Source organism: Protopterus annectens, chromosome 7.part0, assembly GCF_019279795.1.
Source record: "Protopterus annectens isolate FY-2018-M chromosome 7.part0, PAN1.0, whole genome shotgun sequence".
Taxonomy (NCBI): Eukaryota; Metazoa; Chordata; order Ceratodontiformes; family Protopteridae; genus Protopterus; species Protopterus annectens.
Window position 1 is genome coordinate 803,209,421 of NC_056739.1, and position 11,329 is coordinate 803,220,749.

Genomic DNA, 11,329 nt, shown 5'->3' on the forward strand with positions numbered 1-11,329 from the left:
TTAGGATGGATAGGTCTAAGATAGGTCTCCAATCCTTGTCTTTCCTTGTTACCAGGAATAGTCTGGAATAAAACCTTTGACCTTGTTCTTTTGCAGGTAACCTCTTGAATTGCTTTCATGTCCATGAGAGCTGAAATTTGTTTTTGTGCCTCTGCCCTTCGATTTTGTGGTAGGTTTGGCATGCCTCTCATTTTTGGAAGGGTGTGAAAGTGGAACCTGTAGCCTCTGTCTATAATGTCCAGAATCCATTTCTCTTTTGTAACAATATGCCAATTTTTTGAGAATAATATCAGTTTTCCGCCCAAAGGTGCTGCCATTAAAGCTTTGCTTGGCAGGTGTAGGGGGAAAGTCATTGTGTCTGTTTTCTAAAAGACTGTGATCTATCTTCTCCAGCTCTTGAAGTTGGTACTTGCCACTGTCTGGCTCTGAAAGATCCTTGAGGTTGTCCTCTACCCCTTGGACGCCTGTATCTGCCCCTTTGAGGTCTGTCCATGGCTGGAAAGGACCAATTTTTTTGAAGGCCAGTTTCTGCTGAAACGTGGAGGCTGTACCTGCAGGAAATCTTTCACTGTTTGCATTGATTTCGCTTTTTCCTCCATTTTCTTTAGCACCTCCTCTGCCTTTACACCAAACAATACATCTTTTTGAAGAGGTGCATCTAATAATTTAGCTTTGACATGATCTGGCAAGGTTTGCTCTCTGAGCCAAGCATGCCTACGTATAACAGACCCCGTAACAGCAGCTCTACATGAGGCCTCTAAAGCATCAAAACCACACTGCAAGGTATGTTTACCCACTTGCTCTGCACCATGCAACAAATCCTGCAACTCTTTTAAATCTGGTTGTTCTGGTTGTGTCATCTTGCTTTTCAGCTGAGATATCAAAAACTGTCGATATTTTAACATATGGAACTGACAGTTTAATGCCCTCATGGTTAAAGTGGCCGAGGTGTACACCTTCCCCCCCACCTTTCTAAAGATCTGGAATCTCTCTCTGAAGGTAATGGGTTTTTAGCAGTAGAGGCCTTAATTCCCTTGGGATCCTGTGAAATAGTTTCTGGGTCAGCAGTATGGCTTTTATATAGGAACTGGTGAGAATCAGGAACCCGGTAATACCTGTCTGGTTTAACAGGAGCTGGAGGCAGAGAGTCAGGATTAAGGCTGGCTTCTGTGTACACATCATCCAATATATCTAAAACAGGAGGGATAGCCAGAGGCCTATGCTGGGGGAGCAGAAGAAATTCCCTGAGCCTTTTCTTGGAATCTGAGTTATCTTGGCCTTCCCAGTGAAAGTGTTCCCTCAATGTATGCAGGGTTTCCCCAAAAGAGAAGTCCTCAGGGGGGGGGGAGACCGAGGGAATAGACTCCTCTGCATCAGAGTCTTCGAATGGAGAATAGGCACAATCCTGGTCCTCAGATAGTTCTGAGGTAATAGAAGCTTGATCTGAGGAAGGGTAGTCTTCCTCTAAGCTGGGCCTTTTGTCAGAGGGGGGTTGAGAATCCCTGATAAGAGTAATCAAATCCTCAGCCATTTTAAGCATCTGTTGTTTAGGCATGGTGCCTTGAGAGGGTGTCTGAGGAACCTGTTTTTTGGTTTTCATGGCTGTTTTAGATTTAGTGAAGGCTTTAATAGAGAAGGAGGAAGGCCTGAAGACCCCTTGAGAAATGGCAGGCCTGTCTAAATTCTGAGTTTCCCCGCCAGGAGTGGCGTCGGTATCTGTAGTAGGAATGGAGGCCGAGAAGCCTGCGACCCCGGGTACTGAAGACACCGGTAATGCATTGTCATCGGTACTCAGGGGCTGTGTAGGTGCCTGTTCAAAACTGGAGTCGGAGTATCCGACGACATAATATAATTACATTTTTTGCCAAAAAAGTGAAGGGCGAACTCCGCCCGACGCTTAATAGTGCGTGTTTGTTGAATCTAGCACAAAAACGGCAGGCCGAGACGTCGTGGTCTGGGCCTAAGCAAGGTATACAGTAAGAGTGGAAATCCTTATGCGGTATTTGCTTCCCACATGAAATGCAATTATTAACTTTGTCTGACATCGGTCTGAGGCAAGAAAAGTTTCCCCAACGGGGTACTTAGCTTTCAAGAAGACTTCGGCTGAAATACTTTCGTAAATCTCAGGAGCTGGCCGACCGGCACTTGCGAACTGCTTCTGCTTCGGGCACCGCGTGGCAAGAAAGACTGGAGAAAATGGTGTCGGCTGCCTCTTTTATACCCTTGCCGCACTGATGTCAGGGAGGAAGTGACGACAATCGACGCCGGACCTAGACTTAGGAATTCGGCCGACCGAGGACCTGCCTGACGGCAGGATAACCCATCTGTTATGACTGCAGCTGTATGCACGATGATCATCATCAGGAATGTGCCTTAAAGGCCTTGGGAAAATATTGAAGGGAATGTGATAACTTCTGGTAATTATCGTTTGCACCCAAGAATCTGTGGTTACTTTTTGCCAGGCAAAATGGTGCACAGAAAAACGACCCCCGACTCCTTCCAGAGGCAAGCAATCGGGCTGCCCTTCAGAAGCATTGATAGGGACGTCCAGAGAGAGAATCTGTGGACCCCTGGTTACGTGGACCCCCTCGGACCTGAAGGGGTGTCTTCCAGCTGAGTTCTCTCCTCTACCCCAGGGGAAAACTCAGCATGTGTGTCACGGAAAGGACCTTGTGATTATTTGTGCCACGTCTTTCCACTCCTCTGATTCCTGGAATAGGATTTGTTGAGGTGCGGAAAAACATACGCCTATGGCAAACAAGGTCTTACCGTCCTTTTCACACCTGGCTAAAGTGTCTTTTACCTTTGGGTTAAGAGAGGAGGCCTCTATGGGGGCATTTAGGAAGGAAGACTTAAAAGGATCCGCCAAGTCATATAGGCGTATCCATGCATGATGTCTTGTAACAACGCCTGCACCCGCTGCTCTAGCCACCACTTCGGTAGAGTGGGAAAGCAACCTCATGGACGAATTAGAGATGGACTCCATGGTCGCAAGCTGTGAGGCAGCTTTGTCCTGTACCTCATCAGAGGCTGCTCCTCCCAGGGTTTCTGAGAATTATGAACTTAGGTCTCTCTGAAGCTGTATAAAGTGTGCCAGCTAATTCAGGGACCAGATGGCAAAGTTCACTGAAGAATACACCCACTTCAAAAAGTCTACCGACCAAGACTCCCTGTTTGGGGGATGGACAGTAGTGCTCTCCTCCACTAGCTCTTTTTTTTGTGGCCACCGCCACAACCATAGCATCTACTGGAAGGCCCTTGGACCAGTGTGGGTTGGGAAAGGAAAGGAAAGAATTTTGTCTGGCCTCTGGAGAATAGGTTCAATGGTATCATGTCTCTTCCACACGCACTGCATGATGAGTTGGACGAGGTCATCTGCAGGCGGGGTCACCCAGGAGTTAGAGGGCTGGGCCCGGAAAGCCTGCAAGAATATGGACTCCTCAGGGGAAGGGGTGGTGGACTTCCAATCACCCCACTGCTTCAGGATTTCTAAGATGTCTGCAAAGGAGACGTCGCCGGGGGGCAACCGTGGGGACCCTTCCCCTCATCGTAGTCCGTATCTTCGGTCATAAATTCCTCTGGGGAATTCACGTGCTTCCTCTCTTGCACAATCTCTTGCGAAGAACCTCGATGGGCACATCTGAGGAGGATCCTGCAGAGGGGGAACCTTATCTTGAGGTTCCCAAGCCCGTGTCCATGAGTAGTGGGCTGCGTCGGCTGTGGCTCAGAGGAAGGGAAAGGGTGCATCTCCGGTGGCGGAGGGACCAAATGAGAGGTTGCAGAGGCCAGTGCCCTCTCCATCACCTGGAAAGCAGTTCCAAAAATGGGTGGGAGCCTGGAACCGAGAAATACAACCTTGGGACCAGGGTTACACCCTGGTCCGAAGAACCCGCTGCCAGGGAGGGAGCCACAGGAGGAGACGGCTCTGTCAAAGTGACCGGAACTATGTCAGACATGTGAAAAGGAGATGCTATACCAGGGAACATGGTGCCGACAGACCAGTCTCAGTCCAGAGGATGGCCCGGCTCTGGGAGTTGAAGGCCAAAGGGTAGGCTCCGGTACCGTGGTAAGATCTACCACCAGTACCGAAGAAGCTGGAACCAGGGTTGGTGTCTGTGACGAATGCTCAGAAACCTGCAAGAAGGTCGATGAAGGAAAATATCGTGGAGTCTTTGGAGAAGTTCCCTTGGCTCTAGATGGGAGGGAGAGTTTGGATGGAGATGATATTCCTCTGACCATCAAGAGCTGATCCACGAGCCACACTAAGTCAAGTTCTGAAAGACTCCTGGAGAAGCGGGTAGACATCCCTGAAGATGAAAACCGGCACTCTAAAAAAGGGTTGTATTGTTGCCTAAAAAATGGGTCCACCGAGGGGGAATATCTGGTCCGATGAGTGATTTCACTTTTCGGCACAAAGGTCGAAAGACCAATATGAAGTACAGGGAGGGGGAAGTTACTGGATCTGGGGCAACTATTTTTGGTGTGGAAAAGTGGGTCGGTGCCATTGCTGAAGAAAATGTCAGAGCTGTGGTCAGTGCAGGCATAGGTGCCAAAGAAGATGGCACCAAAGCCTGTTGTCTTGGAACCGAAGCTGGTGCTGAGGTTGAAGGTTTAGGCCCCGGTGCAGAGGATATTGCCAATTTAGGGACTTTTAGTTTCGGTTCAGACTGTTTAGTTTCATTGTCATGAAGAGAGGGGGGTAAGGATTTGCTCCTCTTTTTATGTTCTCTCTTAGGAGGGGGTGAGCCCTCTGACTCAGAGATAGCCTCTGTGAAAGGCGATTTCAATAGACCTTTCAACATTAATTTGTTCTTGCGCTCCTCTAACATACGGGAGCTGAAGCCTTTGCAAATTTCACAAGGGGGGTTCACAGAAAGGTGAGGCAGACCTACATAATACACACAGGATGAATAATTATTCAACACTGGGCATTTTTCTATCACACTGAGCAAAAGTTTGAAGCCCACGGTTCCTTTTTTATCTGACATATCAAAGGTCAAATAGCAGCAGCGAAAAAATACAGTCCCGCAGAACAGACAGGAAAGTTTTTTTTTTTTTTTTTTTTTTTTTTTTAGAATAGAAGGAAAGAAAAAGGATTACCAGCAATGGTAAGAGAAATACCTAAGGGGTAAGGGAAAGGCCTGTACCAGCGATAGTACAAAGAAGGTAAGAAAAGGCAGAGAAAAGGAGAGGGACATGCAGATGCACAAGATTATGCGATTAAACCCAGAAAAAGTAAAAGTTTAAGAAAGGCAATAAACAATTTAAATTAGTATTGAAAAGTTTTAACTGACTTAGCTGAGAGCTGGCCTGACGCATATTGTTTCGTACGCGGCAAACGAGATCGGAGGTAATATGGAGAGGGGTTCTGTGGGAGTTTTTTGGCTGACACAAGCTTGTTATAACAGCAAACTCTGTTCCGAGGACGGACCCAACAACCATCAGTAAGGATGTGAATGAAGATCAAGATCAGATCATCTGTTTGGAGAGTATCCTCCAACTCTGATCACTTCTAAAGTCGACAGTATACTGGACAAGAGGGACAATATTTTATCGTACATACAACTGTAAGTGCATTCCACTTGGTTCTCTACCCTAGGATAACTTTCATTTCCCTTACCTGCATTGAAAACACTTTCCAAATCTGCAAGGGCTGCATACTTGTCTGCAGGTGGCACACTGATTTTGCTTGCAGATGTCTGGACTGGTGCCATGTTCTGACCTGCACTGAACCCTCCAAAACTTGCACTGGAAGATTTGGGAAAGTTTGCAAAATTGGTAGTGCCTGCTGATGTGCCACCTGGGAAGATAAAACAGAATTAAAAAGTGCTTAGACACTAACTTCACAGAAAAGATGAACATTTATACATATATATATATATATATATATATATATATATATATATATATATATATATATATATACACACATACACACACATACATACACACACACACACACACACACACATATATATATAAATCTGATTCTCAACATGGAAGTGCCCCCATTACAACCCATCTCCAGTCCTGTTTCCATTACCATTGCATACTATAAGTTTTTGTCTAGGACAAGCACCTAGATAATGTACCACAGGGCTTGTCCTCCTTACCCTTTGGACCCACAACCACGCACGGACAAGTAGTACCCCAAGATGCCCTTTCTTATTCAGATGAGAAATCCTCTAGGTGTTCAGAGGCAGCAGAAATCAAGTCACACTGCAGATGGCAATTTTACCATCCACTCCCCAGTGCACAACATGCCCATTGTGTCATGCTTCTATTCATGAGACGGTGTTACCTTCCTCATCTTCTAAGGGAAGGATGTACTGCAGTGCACGATGCTACTCCTATCCACCCCATATGTTCAGCCAGTGCCCTTGCGGTAACCTTCTTGACCCACCAGCAGTGAAGATCCAAGTCTTGACTCTGCGTTAACATGATGACCTCTACAGTACTGGTACTTGATGCTGTGCTACTGCCACTAATACAACAATGGAGGCCATGCAGTAGGTCGCACAAGCTATGTGAAACCCTGTCAGACAAGTGTGTACTGCATTACAGAGCATCAAATACTTTATCTTTCCATGTTCCACGTTACAAGTTTTACATGTACTTATCAGTAGACACTTACATGCACTGTCAGGAACAATGACTTGTGCTCAGCATATTGGGTGCTCTTTTTCTGAATAGTTTATTTACTCACTTACTTGCCTACTCTTTGCTGACTGGGTAAATCCCACTAGGCCAGCTTTCTCTTTTCATTTAGCCTGGGCATCTCACCCTCAAACATTAGTTCACAAAGAAGGCAGATGAAGGCTCCTCCTCTTCAAAGAAAGGGGTCTGCCCAGCCAATGTACACCATGAATTCTACTTTTGGCCAGACATGTTAAATGCAGTCAGCTTTTGCACTTATCCACATGTTCACGCACACTATAAGACACTGTGACCTCTCTGCAGCAACCAAGTCTTAAGTGGAAGGAATCTCTTACTGTTTATTATTGCTGTTTTGATTTTCTACTGGAAAGAATAGCTTTGATGGTTTGGCACAATTCAGATCTTTTACGGTCTCTCATGAACTCCTCTTATTTCTTCAGAGGATTTCTTTATATTTATGGATTACTTGCTTTTTTTATATAACAAAATTGCTTCTAGTTCATAACGTGTAAATAAATTATGACGTACTGTAACATCATAATGTCAACACCAACAGGCTTCTAACTTTATGGACTTCTCACCCAGAGGGCGTTAGAATCCCCAGTTACACAGGACATCTGTCCAAGGTACAGCTATAAAAGGCAGAGCAGCCGTCACTACTTTTAGTTTACTTTTATTGTTAGAAAGTTATCAATTAATGTGCCTTGAACAGGGACAAAATGCCTCCAGCCATCAGCCTGTAAATCCCTTAAAGGACCTAATGACGTTGCGTCCTCAATTTCAGATACTTTACTGGAAGTACAGAACAGTGGACCTTGGTGTTCTCTGGCACTTCATGGTCTTATAAAGGTCATGGTGGTCATTACCCTCGTACATAACTATAAAACTATGGACTATGTGCCTGAAGGTTAAGATATTGCAGTATCGATCACTTCCATATTTTATGTGTTTTCATATCTTCCTTCCTTCCACCACCTCCAAGTTACCCAGGATAGTAGAGAGACTACCCCCTAACCAGGAAGTTGTGGTATTTTATATTGCAGAAATAATCTTACTATTTGAATATCTAATTATCTCTTGCAGAAGACACTGTTTTAGCTTCACTTAAGATGCTCCCACAAAAGATTAAATATTAGAAAAGGCGGCACCTTCTTGGGGGGATGAGGCTGCTGATGCAGCTTAATTGTCACAGGGGTTGTACCTCACAGAAGAGATCATCAAATATGCCGGAAGCCCTTCTTGGGGTTAGAATCTGAAGAACTCAGGGGAAAGGGCTACCCCCTTCCCTTTGATGGGGAACTGTTTCAGGAATGGAAGACAGGACAGTGTGTTAACACAAAGTGGCTACATGTTCCTCAGAAAATTTCCAGCAGTCAAGATTAACAGAAGTGAGATCACATAACAGGCAATCCCACCCTCGGACATCAGCCCACAAAGGAGGCAGATAAAGAAAGAGGACTGCCAGGCAAAGTAGGAAACCAAAAGCCTTTCACACCAGAAAAGTTGAGGATATCTTGCTGGGAGAACATTTTTGATGGCACAGATGATTATGGGCAGCTGAAAACCAGCATCCAGGCTGGAGGTCTTCCTTACTTTGCCAGAGGCCTGGACAATTATATGAGATAAAGTTTCACTGTCTGCCTCTAAAATTGGGTCATGTTCTCCAGAATACTTTTGTGGCTTCCCTCTCAGGAACCCATTCCAGTAGTCCATTTAAAGGATCTGCACCCCCTCCCCCTCAGAAACAGTACACTCCAAGATACGAGTAGGAAGTATTAACTTTCCCAATGTCCATCTTATTCATGGTAATCCTTTCATACCTCTCTGGCATGATTTTGAGCACCACTATCAAAGCACCCCTAGTCTCTTCTTGTCTTAGTTGAGAAGAGCTTTAGTATCTGATCAATCTCTTACGTCCCACCCAGGGATCTTTCTGCATTCCCTCCAGCAACATACAATCTCATTCCCTTACTTCCTCTAGAGCTGCACACAGTACTTAATATGTATGTTACAACCAAGATCTAGTACAGTAGAAACATTTGGAATCTATTCACCTAAACAGACACCCACCACTCTATCTGCTGGCACTGCCTTTTCACTCTGCTTCTTGTGGTCCAGTCCAGGTATGAACACCACAGCAAGATCCCTTTCCTGCTGAACACTGACTGCCACCTTTTAGCATACTTGGGCAGCCTCACAAAATCCTTCTCTAGGCCCCCCCCATCTTCTACTGCTGCACCTCTCCTTGTGTCATCAGCAGAGACACTGACGCTGTTCTTGGTTTCCTCAATTATGCCCAATACAAACACAGAGAAGAGTATTAGACACTGGGTAGATCCCTGCAGCACTCCAGTGGTCACTTTCCTAATTCCTGACATCGCTCATCTAACCACAAACCACTATGTCTTCCCATTCAAACATACAGCAATCCATATTCTGTTTCTTGATCCTACCCCAATCTCTGCAGGTTGGGTCTATATTAGAATCTCGACTGCTTAGCTTGTCGAACACCAAAACGTCGACAGTTAAACGGAGAAAGCTTAAAATCGTGAATGGCCACTTATGCAAATTTTTTCATTTTGAAAAAATTCGCTTGGCCTTTGCAAATCAAAATAAACTTCCAACCCCCCCCCTTACCCCCAACTAACTATACCAACCCAGAGATAGCTCTACATTGGGGAAAGGGTAAATTCCCCATGAAAAAACTTGCGCAAGTGGCCGTTTAGCCGTCATTTTGGTGTTCGACAAGCTAAGCGGTCGAGCATATAATATAGACCCTGCAGTTTTCCTATTAGCCACCTATGAGGAACAGTCTCAAACGCCTTAATAAAATAAGGCTGACCTTACCTCATGAGAAGTCTGGTATTCTAAGCAATCATGTTACGTATGTCTTGACATTTCTTCTAAGAAGTGTAGGAGCATTATGACCTCCAGTGAGCATAAAGATACTAAATTCTGAAAGAATCATCATCACTATATGTACTTGCAACCTTTTCTGATCCAACTACACCGGTAATACTTCAAGTTCACCTGTAAACAATCATAAATAAAACAACAGACAGCTCCTCCTGGCCAAGGACCAGTGTTGACTGCTGCCATAGATGGAGGTGTCCCCAACATCTTCCTTCTGCGGCATTAGGTTTCTCACCCAAGGGACCCCTACATACTGAACAAACTCTGCATGTCAAATGAGGTCTGACCTCAATTTCTGCCTTGATAACTGGATAGTTAAGCAAACTTACTACAGGGATAAGCAGTATGAACCTCATCAAGTAAGGCTTCAAATCCACCCCATTAAACCTCTCTGGGTTGCAAGGTTAGGCTCTATACAGTCACACATGACCACCTGTTAGTACAGGCATATGGCAGAAATTCTACCAGCCCTCCACAAACACTGTGCTAAGCTAAGAGGACTATTGTTAACCAAATTTGTTACCATATTCCCTCTTGTAAAAGGGTACCCAAACAGCTGTCAATCTTTTTCCCCTGTTAAAGGATACTCCAATAGCTGCTGTTCTCCCTTGTACCACAACAGCAGTTTTCCAGTTCTCAGGCAATTTTCTACATCAGCCAATAATGTGTTGATAGCACCATTTTGGGGGAGATCTGTCAGCACGCGCGCGCGCGCACACACACACACACACACACACACACACACACACACACACACACACACACACACACACACACACACACAAGTTAGACATTGAAGGACTCTGGAATGCAGCTCATTTGGTCCCTATGATTTATCCTCCTGAACAGCAGTTGGCTCCCTCTGCACCTCTTCTGTCCGTCTCTCTCTGTTCACTGCTCTCTTCACTGCTGTCCTGGCTTTCACACAGCATAGCAACCCTCCTTTGTGAAAACTGAAGCAAAGTATTAATTCAGTACCTCTGCTTTCTCCCAAATTTCTGCGATCCCCCTCTCACTGTAACTTGAATTGGCCAGCTATCTCCTTCACTTCATTTCTTCTGTTATGTACCAAAAGAGGCCGACTTGCTTTTTTGATCCATTCTGTTAACTACCTTTTAACACTTGACTCTGCTGCTCTCATCACTCATGCTGCAGTCTTTCCAGTGCGTCTCCACCACCTTCTACATTCCACTTCTTGTGGGCAGTATCCTTCCTCCTCTTTGGTACCTTACATCCCTATTTAGCCACAATAGCCTTCTCTTACTCACATCCTTATCCACAGGCCATGGTACTCTAGTCCCTAACCCACTCACACAGCTTTTCTTCTTCAATTTGCTCCAGACTCCAATGTCATCTCTGACTCTGTCTACCAGAACAGAATGAAAAAATTTCAAACAATCCCACATTGTCTTTGTATTCTTACCTCTACTATAAACCACACAGTAGCATGATCAGATAACAGTGCCATAACCTTGGCATTCAAGCCCCCATCTGAAATGGTCAAGACAACATCCAGAAATCTATCTTCCAAGGTGCAGTCATGCAACAGTTGGCTGAACTCCTCATGGCAAAAGGCATCAATCAACTCTCAGTCTCTGCGCAGAAGCCTGGAATTTCCCAAACTGTGACTGAGAGATTAAGACTTCCTTAAGTACAACATTCTTCACCTACCCCTCCCCTTTTCTTCCCACAAACAGTCCCTCATTATCTTCCCCAGTGTATCTAGGGAATGATGCAATGCACGGATCCAGAAGCTTGC

At 45.2% G+C, this 11,329-nt stretch overlaps 1 protein-coding gene across 2 annotated transcripts in view; it reads right to left on the minus strand.

Annotated features, from left to right (window-relative positions):
- AGFG2 (ArfGAP with FG repeats 2) overlaps nt 1–11,329 on the minus strand; it is an 851,713-nt gene that overhangs the window by 209,256 nt on the left and 631,128 nt on the right. For both annotated transcript variants that reach the window (XM_044077339.1, XM_044077338.1), the window contains one exon: nt 5,621–5,800. In XM_044077339.1, the coding sequence (XP_043933274.1) occupies nt 5,621–5,800 (180 nt within the window). The remainder of the gene's footprint in view (nt 1–5,620; nt 5,801–11,329) is intronic.